Source organism: Actinia tenebrosa, unplaced genomic scaffold (genome assembly GCF_029948245.1).
Source record: "Actinia tenebrosa isolate PJP-AT-01 unplaced genomic scaffold, QUT_ActTen_1.0 PGA_scaffold6__47_contigs__length_16458017, whole genome shotgun sequence".
Classification (NCBI taxonomy): Eukaryota; Metazoa; Cnidaria; class Anthozoa; order Actiniaria; family Actiniidae; genus Actinia; species Actinia tenebrosa.
This window is the reverse complement of record NW_028292583.1, coordinates 4,850,947-4,872,455: the sequence shown is the minus strand read 5'-3', so window position 1 is coordinate 4,872,455 and position 21,509 is coordinate 4,850,947. Positions and strand designations below refer to the sequence as shown.

General features: G+C 36.1%; 1 protein-coding gene across 1 annotated transcript; it reads left to right on the top strand.

Moving 5' to 3' along the window:
- Positions 1–3,783: 3,783 nt before the first annotated feature.
- LOC116308333 (substance-K receptor) lies at positions 3,784–8,856 on the top strand. Its single transcript, XM_031718727.2, has 2 exons — positions 3,784–4,165; positions 5,391–8,856. Exon 2 carries the CDS (start codon positions 6,295–6,297, stop codon positions 7,444–7,446), a length of 1,152 nt encoding a protein of 383 aa, XP_031574587.2. The 5' UTR covers positions 3,784–4,165; positions 5,391–6,294; the 3' UTR covers positions 7,447–8,856.
- Positions 8,857–21,509: the final 12,653 nt, after the last annotated feature.

Here is a 21,509-nt window from a genome sequence, read left to right as displayed (position 1 = left end):
CCATTTCATTAATGAATTTTTTTAAAGATAGATTTCTCATTTAACCAGACAAAGCTATCAACCGCCTTCTTCAATCTATTGCTTTCAAAATTAATTCCATCAAAGATCTACACGTGTACAGTAGACTCAAGATAATCTTCAAAAAATTTCCCACAAATTATTGCCAAAAGGTTTTGACCTCATGTTGATCTCATTTTATTTATTTTTTCAAGAAAATGACGTTCGATAAAAAAGGTTTCGCAACTTGGACATTGATTGCTCAAGATACAAAGATTTATTTTTCGAGTGCAAATATTTTTTTGATCAATTTATGAAATGTCAGTAACATTGTGAACGCTGTCTTGCCAGTTATGTGAATATTCAGATTAAAAGTACCCTTATCTTTGATAAAATCTGGTAGCCTTGCTTTAATTTCGAGAAATGTTTGAGGGATGTGTTGAAGTTTGAGTTTATATACATCAGTGTTTGTTTTTTCCTCGATCTTTCCAGACTTTGCTTGTTGAATTGCGAATAAAAAGAAACAGTTATTATTGTTTTGCTTGTTCTAATGTATTATACATTCATTTAGCGCTTTATTCATACTGAAAACCAACGCTTCCTTTTTAAACTAACTATTCTAGTCGGTCTTCCTCATATTTACCGCTTATTTCCTCGTTTAACGTCATGGTAATTTCGCGATTGTATTTCAGATTTTTATTGTCCTTCCTCATACTCCCACAATTTGGTTTCACGACTTTATCTCGGAACTTGACTATTCTTTTTCATCTCTACTGGGGGTGTGAAAATTCTCTCTTTTCCATACGTGAATTGATATCAGGTTGTGTAAACCTTGTCAGATATCATCACTAAACAAATGAAGACATTCTTGTTTGATCAGTAAGAGACGCAGACCGTTCATGTGGATATATGGTACCTTTCTTTGTGATAAGAAAGACAAAAAGGTACATTTTGGAAGACAATTAGCTCCAAAGAGAAAAAAGGCTGTCAATTAAATGTGTTTATCAGAGCATTTCTGTCGTGTGAATGTATATGATTTTTTTTGAAAATTGATTCATTTGAACCAAAAACTCACCATCTTCATAAACCTCAGAACCAACAGTAATTAACAAAACGTCTAAAAGTGAAATAATCAATCCTGATTGGTCAGTTAATGTCATTCGTTTTTTTTCTTCAGTCGTTTCAATAACAAATTGATGTAGTAATAGTCTTCTAAATTAGAACCGCGCCGAACGATCACCAAATGTAATAACGTCAAGCTAATGATTTCATTCTCGTCTTCTCTAGTAACTACAATCCTTCCTGACACTTCATACATCGTTTTTGCACTTTTTTCCTTAATGAAACTCCTTAATAATAATAATGATAATGATTATCCTTTTAGAAATTTACTTGGCTATTTTCTATGACCAACATGTGGTATATCACGCCCTGTGCACGTTCAGGGTTTCGATTCATCATATTGTCATTTCAAGTTTGTGATCAGTGTGTCGCTAATTTCGCTAAATTTAGTGGGATTTTTCGCGAAATATTCAAGATAAAGTACTAAAAGGGCGGGTCTAGCTACGAGCATGTTTAAGTAGCTTTATTACATGATTTTATATTAATAACGAAATCAGAAACGAGACGAAAGATATCTACGAAAACTTCTTCAAATTTCTGAATGAGTTTCATTCAGAAGATCGATATTCCAGAGTCTTCAATAGCTCCATTACACATTCAAACTCCCATTTTCACCACGCGGTCCTTAATGGAATCGGGGAAAAAATATTATCCTAGTAGTGTTGTATCAAATCAAAATATCAAATAGCGTTTCGCTTACTGGTATTATACGTTCTGTTAAGCCGCGTTTTTAAATGGTATTGACGTTTCATAAAAATTACATGAGTTTTGTAATTTAATTTGAATTTTATTTTTGTCGTTTTTATGGCGATATAAAGGTTACGTTGTAACCCACATTGTAACGACCTAGAAAAGCGTTTTGATATAATGTCTGAGGCTGTAGGACCATCTAAAAATGATTAATATTCCCAGCAAACGCACCAATCATGTCGCAAATGACTCCTTAACAGCGAGATTATACCATCTTAGGGATTACCACGATGTTATCAAACCGTTCCATGCCGTTTTACTTGTGAGGATTTTCTTTCTTAATGACTGAAAAACAAAGCTCGGTAAAACTAGCCAAAATATCGATGATTCGGATTTGAAAGAAACCAGCCATTTCGCTGTCTGACGGCTTCAAATCTCTTGGTCTTAATATCAGTATATGTAAATTCTCTTTCACACTTGACAATTTCATGTTATTTTGTGGTATTTAGCGTGTAGGGTTTATAAATATAGAATACTACATATTTATTTCGGTGCTAATTTAAATTAACAGTCAGCAATGAACAAATAAGCTGGAAAAAAAATTCTAGAACAAATTGGTTACAATTTCTTTAAAAATTATTTAACAAAAAAAACAACAAAAAAACAAAAAAACACAACAACAACAAAAAACAACAACAACAACAACAACAAAAAAAAAAAAAAAAACAAAAAAGCAAAAACAAAAACAAAAAAAATTATTTAACAATATATATATATATATATATATATATATATACTTTATATATCTGTATTGTCGTCATTTGGTTTCGTTGCACTGAAGAAAATCTTTTCTTTTTTTCTGTTATCAATAACAAAAAACATGGCGGCTAAAAGTCGGCTTGTTTTCTCTCTTAAAGTGTTAAACACCGCCGTATTCAGGAAGCCATAGCGAAGTTTCTCTCTGACACACACACACACACACACATATATATATTTACTATAAACTTGGTCTACTTTTGGTATTAGAGAATTACATAGGGATTTGGATCATATAAGAGGGCGGTGTTATCGGTAGATTGAACGCAATGATGAAACCTATCGCGTCATCTTATACATATATACACATCTAAATCTGTGGATTTCAAATATCTGACTGGCTACTTCTGAGCATCAAGCCATTGTAAACTTGTGGGGGACACTATTTTTGCTTTGTTTCCTTGAATGCTATCTCCTCACGGAAGCAAATACATCGAGGAAGACCAACCGAACAAAAACATAAGAAAATTTATTTATCTTCCAACTCGTCAGGAGATATAATGTTCATGTGAATAAGCTATTAAAATCGTACTCCTTTTAGTACAGTGCTAAAGAAATCTTGCCTGGCTCTGCTTTAGCTATGACCATGAAAATTGTTAAAAAAGTACACCACGTTTGAGACCTTTGGCGCTAAGAGAGCAACGGTTATTGAATAATTGAGGCTTCGTGTATGACGTCATGGGGTAGAAACCTATTAAGTGGTTTTCCAAATAAACTGTAAGCCAACCGCAAAAGTATGAGCAGGTTGATACAGATAGACACAAACTTTGACTAAGAGTTTAATGTTGTCAATGTGGTCGATATTTAATGGCTGTGAAACATTTATTTTATTATTTTTGCTGTCCACAAAACTTGACGTATATAAATTACTTCATTCTTTTCTTTTAAAATTTTTGCCTTTGAAGAATAAATTTGTGGGGTTAACGATCGATCAAGAATCATCGAAACAAGAAAATGGAATAGAGACCTAGAATAAGAAAGAGAAATATTTTTTTCGCGAATTGACATCACATTCTTACTCATTCCAATTCCCAAAACGTCTCTTCTAAGATGTCGGTAAAGTGAATCCCAAAATTAAAGTGAAATAATGCTGTTTGATTTCAAAACCATTATTTACATTTACAATCAAGGAATTGCATATGTCATTTCGTTTGTACTTTTATCTTTCTCTTTCTTTGAAAAAAGGCAGTTTTTTCTCACGCTTCCACAGTTTAAACAGAACATTTAATCGGTATTTGTTCTCCGAACTCCAAACTTCCTTGGGGGTTTCACGTCTGGTCTACTCTTCTCGTCTTTGATCTCGTGATTACGAACTACCTCCAATCTTCGTTGTACATCTTATCTTTGGAATCTCAATATCCCTTAAGATTTTCATATCTTCAGTCATAGTAAGGTCGACTCATTCTACCCATTCCTCACTTGTGTTCTGTGTTGGGCTGATTGTAAATTTAGGTCTCTTAAGATCAGTTTTCGTGTGCCTCTTGACAACTATACTGAGTCATTCTTTCGAATCTGATTCGTCAAAAATTCTATTACTAAGGTAAGTGGTCCATTGTATAGAATTTATTTTTTAATTTACTTTTTATTTATTTACTCTTTTCAGCAAAAATAATTTAGGCTTCGACTAGCTAAAGCAAACAGTCTAAAGGTCTAACAATCTTGGAAGATCAAGTCTTCCTTCCACAAAGAAATTAGTTCTCGCCTATTGATTTCTGTTCGAGCCAGTAGACCGTATTCGATTCTAAATTACATTCTGAAATGAAAAGACTTATCTAATGCGGATTGGTCGATAACAGCTGTTCGCGACACATCGACAACGATTAATCCTTTATTGACAATTTTTCCGCCTGAGAATGGCAGCCTATATATAGTATGTATAAAAAAGACTTAATATTTTCCCTGAAGCTCGACAAATTCTAAAAAAAAACTATCAACTAGGGATTAGTGGTAGGTGGGAGAACGCCTTAGAGGGTATTTTTGTACGTATTTGGATCTCTTAAATTGAATCGAGTGAAGTTGTTGAGAATGTTGTGTGATATGGTCGAATTATTAAATGGAACACTCAAGGCAGACATCCATTTTGTAATCGGAGACTACTGCGCCAGTTATTTCCAAATATATTTGTATTCAAATTCAAAGTCTTTTTGAAGTTTGGTCTTCGATATTGGATCGGCATTGGCTAGTGATCCGATTTTCAGCTAACACTATTTTTACTCATTACTATACGCTTCGAACTGAGCTTTTATTTTTGTTCTACTGCTGTAACTATTAAGGTCTGTTTTGGATGGGTTTATGGTAATGGAGTGATACAACAAAGAAAGCCATTTTAGTAAATTAACTCGCAGCTAAAGTTTAATGCCTATGAAATCACACAAAAAAAAAAGAAAAAAAAAAAAAAAAAAAAAAAAAAAATCAATCGACTTACATATCTCGGTCTAAAAATTATTATATTAAGGTTACACGTATTTGGGTTTCTCGGCTTTTTAGTTATGGTTTCGTGCGCAGTTCATTAAAACCTCTGTTACGCGCAAATAATATTAGAATTAACGTTCACCCTACATATAATACAAATTTTTCGCCCTAATAGGTCTCTTTTTTACTTCTAGAATGAATCCATGTCATTGCTTCCTTGTTTGACGAATAATTCGTGGTAAATTTCAGGATGTAGGCCTCGGGTGTTAGAATAAAAATCGTGGCAAAAGAGGAACTCCATTGATTGCTCTTTGCTAAGCTGGAGATAATGTATTGACCTCTTGTTCTTGTAGATCAAAAAACATTCTTTAATCTTGGAGCCGAGAAAGCTATGCTATTCACCTGTGGTGGGCGTTGCCCCTGGGTGTCAATCATTAATGCAATTTTCGTTCATCGTTGGCGTAATTGATTGAAGGTTATGACTCTGTTGAGGGAAAAAATGTCAATAGACATCCGGCAGACGAGAGGCCACTAAAAGCACCCCTGAAACTGAAACAGTTTTGTTTCATTTGATAAGCAGGATTGCAAGCAGGCACATTTATCATTTGGGAATCTCTAGCTTCGTTTGTACACACAAGCCTTTCCTACTACTGATGGTGTCCAACACGTTGCTTAACAGCTGTCAAAACAAGAACTCGTTTGTTGACTACATACGTCAAAATTGATTCGTGCGTATTCTGGTGAAAACTGGGCGAACTCTACTAAACCAGAGAAGTCGAGAATCGTCCATCACAGACCAAGAGCGTCTTGGCACTGCAATCACTAAGTTGAAGAACACTCTGCGAAGGAATCCAGTCTTGATTGTGGGCGAGGTTTTCGGCTACCGCAGCTCGACGTGAAAAACAGAACGTTCATTAGAACCTATACAAAGTCGTTGAATAAAGAGACAAAAAGCGCCTGATATCAACGAAAACCCAGCAGCCTGTACAAGATCTTGATAAAGGTCTGATAATCATGTGATGTTGTTTTTAAATCGATCGCCGCTGATTTAATACCGCACAGACAAAAGTCGCAACCTCTAAATAGCGTACGTATAGTTTGAAACCAAAGAAAAGGGTTTGTAACACCAACTTTGATATTGAACTTGGAATTGGTCGAGCAAAGCTAAGACGCAGGTGCCCTCTATTAGGAAGAAAGAGTGTGCGCGCAGTCGAAAACCTCACTTAAAACCAAACCACCTCGTGACTTCTCGTTACCATGAACAACTCGACGCTTAACTATACTTTTCAGACCGGATTCTGCGCCGTAACTTTGGAATCAGACAAGGAAAAAGCTCTGAAAACCCTAGCGTATTGTTGCATGCTGTTATTATCTATAACAGGGAACTGTCTTGTCATCACTGTAGTCTTCAAGAACCTCAGCATGCAAACCACTGTTAACTATCTGATAGTAAATATGGCCGTTTCTGACTTACTCCAGTCATCAATCGCTATACCGAGGAACATCGTTGAAATATACTATGGATCGACCCGGTGGTTCATTGCTGGCAAGGCAGGGGACTTCTTTTGCAAGTGTGTACCGTTCTTTACGGATATTTCGACCGCAGTATCAATTCTAAGTCTAGTGATAATCGCTTTTGATCGTTTTCTCGGGGTCGTGTTTCCTATGCGTGCTTCGATCATATCCAAGAGGATGCACTCCGTCAACATGGCATTCACGTGGATCATAGCTATGGGATTTCATGCTCCCTATTTTTTCGCATTTCACATCGAAGTCCATGGCACTTCGCAATGTTTTTATTCATGGGATCCTTTACCAGCCGAGTCCGCGCGCATCTATTTTCTCGTCACCTCAATCTCGCTCTACTTTTTCCCGTTGGCTTTACTTCTTATCTTGTACTCGACAATTCTCGTCAAACTAACTCGCAGAAAAACGCCAGGGAACAGTTCTTTTCGCACTCAACAGCGCATCTCAAAGCGTAACCGAAGTGTTGTGCGCATGGTACTCGCAGTGGTGGTGGTGTTTGCACTTTGCTGGTTGCCTATCAATACCTATGTCTACCTGTCGTTCTTTTACTGGACTCCGCAAGAACTATCCTGCTTCACCAAATTGTATTTCTGGGGAAAGTTTGTTGCTTATTCAAATACCGCCCTGACGCCGTTCTTATACTTTCTCTTTAGCCAGAACTATAGGCAAGGTCTGAAGTACTTATTCTGTGGACAAGTGGCCACGCTCAAAACTTCCATCCACACAAGGCCAAGGAACGACTATGAAGGAGGTCGGGAAACCTCGTTATCGGAGTCCAAATCTAAACCCTGGGCTAAATATGGAAGGAATTTGAAAAGTCCTCACTCTTCTACTCTTAGTGATAACCAATATAATTGCATTCCTCGTTTCGCCTTTCGATAACAAACTTGCAAAAAAATGTTCTGGTATAATAACTGAACAGCTGAAGGTTGGCCTTTGTGAAAACCCGACCCCATGTTTGCGTGAATATTATGGACTGTATATCGCCAAGCACTGTATATTTGCCCATGTATATTACTTCACTGAATAAGCTCCTAAGCTGGTCTCAGATATATTTCGCCTTACAAACCGAGCTTATTTTTGAAAAGGCATAAAAGAGACTTATCGATCGGCTTACGATTAGCCATCTAAATAACCATTTAACAAAAAAAGATTGAGGCTAAAATTTGTTTAAAGGAGGACAAAGCGGCTAAATATATCACAATACTCCGCACTTAGATGAGTTTGAAAGCTGTAAACATGGCGGTGATATCTAACTTGTCAGATTATATTAATCGTTCCGCCGAGACCCATATGTCTTCTCAATCAATTCTCCATAACAAATTGACCTTAAGAAGTTGACGTTGATTCCCTTTGGACTCAAAAAATATCCGTGCTGTAATGTAAGCGCAAACGGCACAAAACTCTTGGGTTTCGCATTGTGCAGTTCGTGTTTATTATTCTTTAAGTTATGGCCTCATTATCGTTGGAACAAATCAGCGGTGAGGTTAAGTAGAAGGTGGGGTATTAGGCCTTTATTTCCAAGAAACTACGTTAGAGTCTACGCTACTAGTCGGTCGCTAGAGAAAACCTACAGACACGTAGGCAATGCCAAACAAAAAAGCTTGTGATGTATTAACGGTCGTATAGGGTTTGATTATAGAAAGTATATACAACAAGAATGTTTATGTCTCATGATTTTAACCTAGGGCTAACACACTCTATTACAAATTATAGTGTAACCATATCCGGTAGCGTTCCAAATAGCTTTTATTTTACTGCTCCAAGGCTTTTTTTCAAGAGTTGGCGGTCAATTCACAAGTGATAGCGCGTTGGTTTATCTCTAACAAGTCAGTAACCTTAGCGGGGAATCTTAGAAATACATGGAACTAGTGACGAAAGAAGAGCAAAGAAGAGACACAGAGACTGGGAATTTCGAGTGGAGTGCATGAGTCATTATGGAATGAAGTAAAGTTAAGTGCCAGGATTTTACTTCATTCATTAACAGTTTTTTTCTGCTTATTAATTGTTGCTTAGAGCGCGAGAGACATCAGGAAATTTATTCCTCTAACGAAATTACAACCGATTACTTTGTTTTCCTCGTTATCATTTTCCTTTACTTCTCTTATCCGCAACGCAATATTACTTCGGAGCTTTAGATAATTTCTTTCTGATGAGGATTTCTAAGCTTGTTTTTCGGCATCGGCCGACGGTAGACTTCACTGAATCGCTTGCAGTATGTCTTTTTGTTCGTTCGCCACAGTGATCAAAAAAAAAAAAAAAAAAAAAAAAAAAAAAGAAATGCAAACATAAGGATCTTAATAATCTCCTTGCGTGAAATTAACTAAGGAAATTGCGATTTCATTACAATTCCTTAGAATTACGCCAAAATCTTTTCCCCCCGCAATTTTATCCTTAGTAACAATGATTTATAATTTATATTTGATCTCGAATGCGCGCCGAGTCTCAAAAGTGATCCGGACGAATTTAGCAAAATAGCTAAAAACTGTTCAAAAAAATAAGAAAGTTTGTGGTCCAATCAGATTCTGTGACATCTTTGGCGCGAATTAATAGTCATTAGCCGTGTAAAAGTTTAATCCCGATGTTATGGCTATATTATCAAATGATTGTATCTCCAGCATTTGTATATATCGTTTCAACAAGACAGATTTTGAAACTGCTGCGAAGGATTGATAACTGCATGATAAACGTATAGCAAATTCTCGAGCAAATTTTAGAGCTTTTAAGTTTGATAATCAATTGCTACGCTCATCAGCTATGGTTACAAGGTTCGCGCTCTGTTATAGTGATAAAGATTTAATCAGCGAAAAAAAGGTGCTTATATAGTAGTATAAAGGTTATATTATAAACAAAGGTCGAACTCGACCGATTGGCAATCTGAGACCTGATTGGTGGAGAAACAGTTTACCCATAATCCCTAGGCTATACTGCGCGTTAAAAATCACTGCGAGTTATACTTGCTAATAAAATCAAATACAGAAATAAATTGTCAGTGGTCATATATAGAATTCCCAAGTTTTAAATTAATAGAGACGACCGACGAAGCACAATATTAGCTTTCCACAACATTTTGTTTTCTTTCCCACCAAATGTGGATCTTTTATCGGCAATTAATCAATTCGGTCCAGCCGCTTAGAAATTAAAATTCCTTAAACGCGGCCGGATTATTTTGGGAATTCTTCAATGTTTTTCCTTTCTCTTTCACAAAGCGTTAAATTCTATAGATTGTAGTTTTGATAGCAGAAGTGGCCATCTTGGTTTTGCTGTTATCTCTTGAGGCTACGTATTTTTAATAGTATTTCAAAAAGATGGTAATTTTTCGATGTATCATTGCGATATTTCATTGATCGAATCAGTTGAAATTATACCAAATGGTAGTTAATATGTAGTATGATTGACAGCTACCGTCGGAAACCGGAGCTTTGAGGCTGTGGCCTCAGTGCTGAAAGTCCAAATGCTATCACTTCCAAGAAGTTAAGACTTTTTTCATTTTTACTTAAAAGTCCTTGTGTTGTGTGTTAAAGAATGCCGACATTTCAACGCTACAATGTTTTAGGCCATACGAGTGTCTTTCCTTTTGAGTGTGGATAAAAGGGTCTACGTATCTATCGATTCAATTATTGAATGTCTATTTTCCGCGTTATCCGGCCATCCTTCCTCAAAAAATGGCTTTCAGTATAGTCGATTAGGCGCGATGCACTCTTACTAATGTCGTGCCAAGAACGATGACTTGCTAATACTCAGCGCACACCGAATTGAAAATTGAACTACTCCAAAAAAAAAAAAAAGGGAAAAAGAGAGAGGAGAGAGGACAGAAAGAATGAAAGGAAAGAGGGATCTAATGGTAAAGGAAAAATGAAATAAGAAATGAGAAATGAGAAGAGAACAAAAAAGTATCGAAGGAAAGACGAATAGAAAGAACGAACGAACGAACGACGAACGACGAACGACGAACGACGAACGACGAACGACGAACGACGAACGACGAACGACGAACGACGAACGACGAACGAATGAACGAACGAAACGAACGACGAACGAACGAACGACGAACGAACGAACCGAACCAACGAACGAACGAGCGAAAGAAAGAAAGAAAGAAAGAACGAGCGAACGAATGAACTAACTAACTAACGAACTAACTAGAACGAAGAAAAGAAAGAAAGAAAGCTAAGAGAGAGAGAGGGAACAATGTGGCGCCTGTAATAGCCATTACTCTTAGACTAAAAACACTCAAATCTCATATTTTTTTAATTTCGTTTTTCATACGTTCTGAATGTAATTTAATGACTAAAGACTATTTTGGTATTATTAATGTCTGGCTCTCTCAATGGGGTATCTTTCCTTGACTGACGTCACGATAGAGCGCGTGTGTACGAACGTGATCATCGTGAGCAGTGTTGATTAGTAATCACTCAATAGAAACACTTTGTATAACGTCGGTTTCCTCATAAGAAAATGAATATTAAAGCAGACTATTGAAGCAATACTAAGGACACTTAAAGACTAATGAATCGATGGCTCGATCAATATACGAGCTCGAGGGATGCAATGCAAACGTGAAAACAAATCAGACCAAATCAATTTTGACTGTTCCAGACTGTCTTTATGAATAGCCCAAAAGGTTTAATTAAAGCTACTTTAAGATGGCAGCTTCATATAAAAACCTATAAATTAATGATATATAGCAAGCAGAACGGAATTACTTCCAAATTTAGCAAAAAAATTTCAGTCTTTTGAATAAGAAAATATTAGTAAACCGCCCACAAAAAATTACTTTGTTCGCTCAATAATAGAGAGTTTTAGATTGACTTTTTTTTCTCCCCGCAAACGGCAAACGTGACCACGTTTTCATAGTTTTCCTGTATTTTACTTTACCTTTTACAAACCTTCTCACCAAGCGCAAATACTCTTTTGTTTGTCTACTACTTGGACTTTTTTGCGATTCTTTTTCAGTCATTTGAAAGAATATTTTACTGGTCAACTGACGTTTCACATTTGCCGTGAACGTAAATCTAAAACTCTCTAATAACAAAAATGCCATTCTAGCATTTTCTGTTCATTGTCCGTTTTTTTTTTTTTTTTTTTTTTTTTTGACAAAACAGTTCAGTATCAACAGATGTTTTTTTTTCAAAGTTATCATTTTGCGACATGTTTACATATATATAACTTACTAATTCCAAATCATCTGGTGCTGTTTATCTTTATTCCGCAGCCTCTCGTCTACCGACTAACTATTCCATCTGCAAAGAGTGTTTTTCTTTAGTTTCCAGTTAATAGTCTATGGTTTACCACTTATATTTTAATTTCGTCAACAAAATTCGCGAAAATATCCTACAGAAATCGAATATATCTTGATTTAAAAAAAAAAAAACTTGATTGAAAAATGCAGCAATCAAATTCAAATGAGAACAATATTCGGCCATTTCTTTAGTTAATTTTTTTTCATAAACATTTTAGTTGGTAAAAATAGCTTTGAAAAAAGAATAAGATTTGACTTCATGATTTAGTGGCTGAAATATTTTGTTCACTGGTGAACGTGCAAGACATTAGAAAGAAGTAATGAATGGGTAAATACTAATAGAAGTATAAATAGATAAATATAATGAAGGGAGGAAGGAAGGATGGCTATAGACTAAAAGATAGATTAAAGCAAGGGTGGATGGGAATAGATTAAGGTTTAATAAGGAACGCTAACTAATAAATAAATGGATGTTTTTCATAGATAGATGAGGGGTATGGATGGATAGATGAATGGGTGAAAAGATGGTTAAATGAATGGATAAATGGATGTTTTTCATAGATAGATGAGGGGTATGGATGGATAGATGGATGGGTTAAAAGATGGTTGAATGAATGGATAAATGGTTGTGTTCCATAGATAGATGAGGGGCAAAGATGGATAGATGGATGGGCGAAAAGATGATTAAATGAGTGGATAAATGGATGTTTTTTTCATAGATAGATAAGGGGCAAGGATGGATGAATTAGTGTAAAAAATGAACGAAATGGTTGGATGGATGGGTGAATGAATAAACAAGTGGAATGATAGATGTATGGATGAGTGGATGAATGTAATGGATGGCTGAATGAAAAAGAAAAGAGTGGATGGATGGATGGATGGATGGATGGATGGATGGATGGATGGATGGATGGAAGGATGGAAGGATGGAGGATGGATGGATGGATGGATGGATGGATGGGTAAGTGAATGAAATGGTTGGATATATTAGTAAATGGAAAAATGTAGGAATGGACTCGATGAATGAATGAATGAACAAGTGAATGACTAAATAATGAATAACTAAATGAAATCGAAATAGAATCTTATGGAGAAGCAAGTAAAATGTTTGTATTTATAATTGTCATTTATTCGAAAGACAAAAAAGTATAGTTTGTGAGATGTTCCATATATACTGCTAGCTTTTTCAGATAAATCTCATACTTTCATTTATATATTAAACAGTTTTTAGTTATATCTTTCTCCAGCTCACGATTAAACATGTTTTTCTCTACTTAATCAAACTTTTAAGCGAAATCACAGACAGCCACGACGACGACTTGCTTTATCTAGAAACATTTCAAACTAATGAACTCATTTAAAAAAAAATCATTATGCATTTTACTGCAATTCTCATAAACATGCAAACTCTGTGTCTCCAAGCTGCACTAAAATTTCTATTTTTCGCTGCCGTCAATCAAAGCTAATCAATCTTATCTTTGACTTGCGGCAGCGAAAAACCAAAGTCCAGCGTGCAGCTTGGAGACACAGAGTTCGCATGTTTATAAAAATTGCACTGAGTAAACCGTACACAGAAAGAGAGGCGAACTCCGCGGAAAGTTACAAAAACGTTAAACAGAGATAATGCAAAATATTTGGTATTTTTTTCCTCCTTATTTTCAAAGACCCAAAACTAGCCAGAGGCGCACACAAGGCTTGATTAAGTACCACTTTAGTTTGTTTATGTCCAAGTTAATCAAAATATGTAAAACGAAAGGAAACAGACTAGGGATATATGGCCAAGTGTCTAATGTGAAACTAATGCTTTCTAAACTTGTCTCAATGCTGTCAAAGTCATGGATATTTCGTTGAGTCGATTCACTTCTCGATTAGAGGGTGGAAGAGGCCATCACAAAATTATGATAACTCCAAGAGGAACTTTGTTAAGATGCTTTTAGACCTAGTACTTCCTGAAGAAATAAACACCCGATTGAATAAGAAACTTTGTAAGAGACCAAATGGCGCTGGCTAACTATTCCGGTAAGGGAAAGGGGGGGGGGGGGGGGGGGCGGGAACGGGTTATGACTCCGGGGGTATCTTGTATGCTCGTCGAAAATTTTCAAAAATACCCCTAAAAGATACCAAACAGCTTTAAAAGGGAGTGGTTGTCCAGAACGCGATTTTTTAACTCTAAGAGTTACCTTAAAAGATGCTAAGATATGCTGGAATTCTAAATTTCAATTTCAACCCCCTTAATATACCAAATCATTGATGTTTACCCCTTAAGAGGTTCGACGAGCATACCCAAAACCTTTACCATTTGAGTCATACATCCCCCCCCCCCCCCCTCCCGCCCAACCCCCGCGGGATTTATCAATATGAAACTCGTCATTCTGTAAGTTTATACGATTTTCAATTAAAAAGATAACCTAAGAATATATCGGGAGCTGTATCGCATTCTGTTAAGTGAATTGCACATTGAGTAATTTCTTATTTTCCAATCTTTTATCAAGCAAGTTTCTTGTTTCAAGTCTTGTTTCAAGTTGTCTTGGTCTAGCTCTTAGACTGATCAGCCATAAGAGTGGTTTGATATCAGAGTCGTATAACTAAGTTATCAAGTCGTCACTCGTGGCCTCTATACCTGACGTGATTAACTTTTTGGTCTGTTAGTTAATCACTTACGTAATACGACTAATTAAAAGTCCAATCAATCAGTCGTTGAATCGTTTCGTGCTGAGTAACGATAGTTATCCGAATTGCGAGCTATCAAGGATATAAGATATCCACTGTATCTTGCTCCATCTGGTCCATCTGGCGAGAGTACGTTGTTTTTAATTGTGGGAGTTTAGTTATTCTTGCTTTTTTGATTTATTCTTTCATTCATTTTATTCGTTCGTTTCATTTCAGTCAACGATTTATTCACTCCCTCATTCATTCATCGATTGATTTATCTATTCATCCATCCATCCCATCCCATCCCATAGTTATCCCATCCCATCCATCCCTCCCTCCCTCCCTCCCTCCATCCCTCCCTCCCTCCATCTCTCCATTCATCCATCCATCCATCCATCCAACCACCCACTCACCCACCCACCCACCCATCCATCCATCCATCCATCCATCCATCCATCCATCCATCCATCCATCCATCCATCCATCCATCCATCCATCCATCCATCCGTCCGTCCGTCCGTCCATCCATCCATTTATTTATTCATTCATTTATAATTCTTTCAATTATTAATTTATAATTCTCTCATTCTTTGTTTATTTATTCATATTTCCATTTATAATTCAAAATTGGAATGAGTAAATTGATCATTGCATCTTGCATTTAACGCATCCCTTTTTTTTTTTTTTTCACGTCTGCTTTGCTTCAACCATTCATTGATATTCTACTTCCTTTTTAAAATAAAATTAACTGAATCATCTCCGCATCCTCTAACGCTTTCTAATGTCAAGATCATTCAAAACGAATAGAAAAAAAAAAAAAAAAAAAAAAAAAAATTAATTGATCCTAGCTTTCATCGCTTTTTCTTTCTAAATTTTGCTTTGCCATTTCTATTCCATTCAAACGTGCCTATCCGATTTCTTCCATCGTTACAATTTGTTAAATTAAACATTAATTTAATGCATTAGGCATCAAGTAACGAAAGTACTTTCAAAGAGGAACGTCCGGCACTAAGGGGAAGGCCTGGGAAAATTTTGTCTTTCAAGCCACTCGTTGCTTTGTCAGCCTTCTGAACAAACCTCATTTACAGACCATAATGAGTATAACTCACCGGTTATATCGGGATAAAATCGAGCAATCACCTGACAAAAATAACAACCAGTTGCGTGATGTTGTCGTTTACTTCAATCGGAAAGAAATCCGAGGTCTTGTAGTGTTGCATGTTGCAGGTCTTGTAGTGCTGCTGCTGCTAAAGACGTTAGCGTGTGGTGTTTTTGTGTGTTTGGTGCAGTGTGTTGTTTGGTATGGTCATTTGTGTAATATAGTGAGGTGTGGTACATGGTTTATAGTTTGAGCCCAAATGACAAAGTGTGGTTTGGTATGTTTTTGTGTGATGCCATGTGATATAGTTGATTCGTGCTGCAATGTGCTGCTGCGTGATGTGGTATTGTCAAGATATCTTTCGTGCCTCAGTTAAGATTGTCAGTTCAAGTGCAGTGCTCAGTGTGCCTCTCACTGTTCACTCTGTGCATGAGTATCTATTCACCTTCTAAGCTTAAAATTCCTATTGAGCCTCTCAGAAAGGCATTCGAGTATTAGGTGTAGAAATAGATCTTTTAGTCAGTGTAATTCTAGGTGTAAATGCCTTTATCACCCGTGCCATCAGCAATGGCTTCAGAATGTCAGATTTATCACACGCGAATATGGGCCAAAATAACTAGCACTGACCATCAATATAACCAATTGTTAGTACAACTGCCATTTATATTTTAGGGTTGCCTTAGAAAAGAATTACAGAAGATCTAGAGGGGGGATGCTTTTGATGACTGTTTCATCAGTTTCTTACTTCCACAACAAAACTATTTTAGGCAATGTAAACGCCACGTTTTTAAATTTTGTGCGAATAAGCTCATGCGCCGGTTTCATAACGACACTTGCCCCATTGGCCCGGACTGCCCTACCACCATATGGATGACCTGATAACATCGACTTAAGACTATTTGTCGAGATGAGATTTTTATCGACAACATTTAAGGTTTATTTTTACATGTGGGACAATAGGGGGACATTTTGTTTTAATTAAAATTAAGTGATTTTGATAAGATGAAAGAGAACTACTTAAAAAAACCTTTCGATGTTGCGAGTCTGTTTTAATTTTATCATATCAACATCTTCGGTAATTATATATATATTTGAAATATTTGAAATATTTTTAGTGGTATTTGTTTCATGGTAGGATAGGCAGGGAATGTGTAGTATCGAATTATATCTTCTTGTAGCTTTCTCTCTCTTTTCTTTCTCTCTTTTCTTTCTTTCTTTTCCTTCTTTCTGTTTTTTGTTTTGTTTTGTTTGTTTGTTTGTTTGTTTTCTTTCCTTCTCTCGCCTTTTGCTCTAAGTTAATTAAGTGATTTTGATAAGATAAAAGAGAACTACTTAAAAAAACCTTTTGATGTTGCGAGTCTGTTTTAATTTTATCATATCAACATCTTCGGTAATTTTATATATATTTAAAATATTTGAAATATTTTTTAGTGATATTTGTTTCCTGCTAGGATAGGCAGGGAAGTGTAGTATCGAATTATCTTCTTGTAGCTTTCTCTTTTCTTTCTTTTCTTTCTTTTCCTTCTTTCTGTTTTTTTTTTTTTTTTTTTTCCCTTCTCTCGCCTTTCGCTCTCGGAACAAATTTGCCTTACTTTGTTTGTTTGCCGTTCTCTTTTCCTCTCTCTTCCTTTCTCTCTTCCTTTCTCTCTCTCCCTCTCCCTTTCTCTCCCTTTCTCTCCCTTTCTCTCCCTTTCTCTCCCTTTCTCTCCCTCTCTTTCTATCTTTCTCATTCGTATTTCCCCTTCCTTTCAGCCTACTAACTATGCTGCAATATATTCAAACAACTAGACATTAAGATGCAACAAAAGACACCTTATAGAATCACATCCTAAGGCAAAGTAACCAGACAATTTCAGGTGTTCTCGATAAGATTTGTTTAATTTTTTCGTGTTGCCGGTGTGTCTCCATGGAATTCGATTCGATTAGTTCTCCGGCCAGCTGTCACGATTTATTAATTTTTTTCAATATTTACCCTCCACCCTTGAAAGCTTTTAAAGTACATAAATCCATTTAATATATTGTCCTTTTCGATTAATCTATCATATAATCTCTGCGTTTTGAAGCTGTCAGAATATTTTATGGTCTGGTGTGGATGTCACGCGAAGTGTTGCTCAGTTGTTGGAGGCCGGCATGGAAGTTTTTTTTCTTGCTTCAAAAAATCATGCTTTAGATTGTGTATAAAATTACATTAGCTTGACTTCAATTCAAAAATAACTCGTCTAAGATTTAATATTAATATGCACAAATACACCAAATAAAAAATAAAAAATATAAAAAATAAAACGAACGGTGAGCTAGCTTGCAATGATAGAGACCTTTTTTTATTAACACCTTGAACAAACATGGCTCTATTATTGCAAGCTCACCGTTCGTCTCGCAGGAAACTGGAGAAGGATACTACGTGTAAATGTTTCAAGAGACGAGATTAGCTCGTCGTTTCGAAATACTAGTTGTTTCCTAGTTAGTTGTTGATGCCTTCATCATTCGCATACTATTCTTATATCTTTTTTTTATTGATCGTGCAGTTATCCTTGTCTTTTCTCATTTAGCTGAACTAGTCTTTCCTCGATAGTTTTTGGTACGCGTATATCATTCTTACATATCTTGCACCTTTTTTCCATGCACACTTGTGCCCATTATTTTCTATATGATTTCTTTAATATTTTTATTTAAGGGGTTATAATTAAAATCAGAAAAATAGAAAAAGCAATTATCAGACTAATGTGAGGGCAAGGGAGTAAAGGAACAATATTCAATAGAAGTATACTAAAACGAAGGTTAATTACATTCACAATATCATTGGACAATCACATCCTTTATAAGTTCTCATTTAATTGGGGTTAATGCTTTTAACTATGTGAATTAGAAAAAGGAAAAAGCCACCAAAAATCAAAACAGCCAAAATTCCGAGAATTCAGACAGAAGTGCGTCAATTATGGCGCGTGGGAAATGTGAGATCAGTTCCCATGACACAGGTAGCCCAAACTGTTTAGATTATAGTGTCCTGATTGCTGATCACCGCGGATTTTTTTAAACAAAATGACCGTGGTTTACGATAAAATCTAAAGGCAACTAGCCAAGTTCCTCTTATATATAAATATAAATAATTCATCTGCTATAAATCTCAATTTCGCTGAATATTGATTAAGACTTTCTTGAAAATGTCCAACATGATTGTGAAATATTGGCTTTACTTCGAACTGAATCAAATCAGTATCGATAGTGTATTGCTCTTCCTGCTTAAATATCAGCCATTCATTTCGAGGTTTGTGAAAAAACTTGGTCGAGTAAGCATTGCATTGTGGAACTGTTTTAAGGAACGAAATAGACGCCATCTTGGAAATATGTTCCCTGAATCAGCCCCACAATGCACTACGATGACAACTCGACCCAGTTTTTTTTATCAACCTCGGAATGGCTATTATAAAAGCGTGAAGAGCAATATACCGTGCACGGATTAAATGAATATTCATGTGACATTTAAAAAATGGCGCCAAGGGGTATAGATGTGCCTTAGTATATTAACCGCAAACATTTACAGTAAATTGTAAACAAGAACATTGCTTGGGCTGCCTGTGCATAGTTATCGTTAGATTGTCCACCAGTCTCCCGCTCTGCCGTTTACTGTTCATCCTCTGCGCGCTATAAGATGAATCAGCCAATCAGAACCTCGAAGCTTTGTGAAAAAATGTTAGTTCCTTAGAAGTCACCGTTTGAAAATATTTCGACAAAGTTTCTTTGATTTATTTTAATTTATTCAACATGGCGGTCAATCAGTGCACGATAAACGTATAGCTAATAAAAAGGCCGTGTCATTACAATAATGGGGAAAAGCCATGGTCTTTATCAGCGCCAAGGTTCTAATCTATTGCTAGTAAGTTGAAGATAACACAAAATTAGCCTCGTAGAGCGGCTGACTAGTGCATTATTGAATCAGGCTTGTCTTAGTACCCTTGACTTGTGCTCTAGAAGATAAATATACCTTATGTCCTTTATCAACGAACAAGACTTTCATTTATTACTAATGAATTGAAGATAACGCAAAATTAGCCTTGTAGAGCGGCTGACTAGCGCCTTATTGAATCAGGCTTGTCTTAATACCCTTGAATGATTGTCTAGACGATAAATAAGCTTTATGTTCTTTATCAACCAACAAGGCTTTTATTTCTTACTAATGAATTGAAGATAACACAGAATTAGCCTCGTAGAGCGACCGCCTATAAAATCAGGCTTGTCATAAATACCCTTGAATGATGGTCTAGAAGATAATGCTGCCATTCATTTCCATTTTTTTTGTTGTTATCCCTCCATTATTGAAAGCACTAAGCCGTTCCAGCAAAACTCAGCTACAATGTTTTATTAACATACACTCTGACTTTCCGATCTTACCATCTTAGACATTTCTCGTGGTATTTATAAGAAAATGGCCAAGAACCCTTGACGAGCTCTCTATGGTCACCATTCTTTGTTCTTAGCTCACTAATCTATTTGTTTTTCTTCCGAGGGATTCTCATTTGTTTGAGCTATTCAGGACACAGAACGATTCGCAAAGACTGTCTGTCTTTCGCGCAACTGGCTGCGGCGCGTCGATTATTGTGATGCTACAGCAAGTCAATGTTCAATGCGCTCAGTATTAGTTCGAAATCGATTAAAAAAAGTATTACCGATTCCGCGGGGTATGTTATTCCAAAACAATTTTTTGCAATTTGTTTTTAGTTTGGTAAACAATATGATACCTTTAAATCTTTTGTTGAAATTAACCAACGTGGCGACTATGGACCTTCTCGGCTCTGGCGCACTCAGGTGTAATGCTTTTTCCATTTCAGACCACGTGTCAACGGAATGACACGGGATCTGAAATGGGAAAACATAACTATAAGAACGCAGTATTGACACTAGAGAAAAACGTTTGCGCATGCGTGCACTTCAACACGTTTTCTAAGAACTTGGAGGAGTTTGAGTGAGAAAATAAATGTTTGTTGTCTCCAAGTATACAAAAAAGTTCGAGAGTATACTTTCGTCAGATCAAGATACTGTATTAACGAACACAATATGAAAGAATTAGTTTTGGCATTTTGTGAAGTCAAATTTATCAGGCATGTTTGAAATTCAAATTCAGTTAGGTTTTGACTAATTTGCATACGGATTCAGAGCATGCGCAAACGTTTTTCACTCGTGTCCGGAGTATTAACGCTGTAAGTTTTTTTAAATCTGCGCAATTTTGAATTTTGCGCTTTTTTTACTTCGATTTGTATCATAATGAACCTAGCCAGTTTACCCAGATTGATATAAAATATAATCAATCCTTATATTCTCCGTAACAGCTAAATATTCTGCTCACGAGTCCAAATCTTCCCTACAGATTCCCGATTATCGCTTAAATGAAAATATTAAATATAGCTGATTCAAGAATAATGGCAGATATTACGGCCCTTTTGGTTCGCATTAGTGTTGCATTCAAAGACAAAGAATATTTGTCTGATGGCTCGAATTTAATAACAGCAATTATGTTCAGTTTTACGGCTGTTTTACCCTTCGCTTAAAAAGTGCTGTAATTCCTGTTTTTTGTTTGTGAAAAAAGTAATGAACCGCAATGATGATGGTTAGCACGTTATCTTGTTTTGACCCGAAAAAATCTAAAATTTCCTTGGAGTTCCTCTTCTAGGAAAGGAAGTGTAGGTTGTTGTGTTAATATCAATGGCTTAAATTAAATAAACCCACTGTGATATTCGGCAAAGTATATTGAACAAGTTTAATTTCTAATGAATCCATATATCGACGGTTTGTGATTTGTCCGTATATCAACATTCGAGGCACAAGTCTAAATATACAAAACCTAAGTGGTCAACACTCCACATAAGACATCATTAGGTTTTTTAGGTAGTGAAAATGCGGCTCTTGGCAATTAAATGCAATAACGAGTGGTTTATTTTGACAACAAGGTTAAGATGA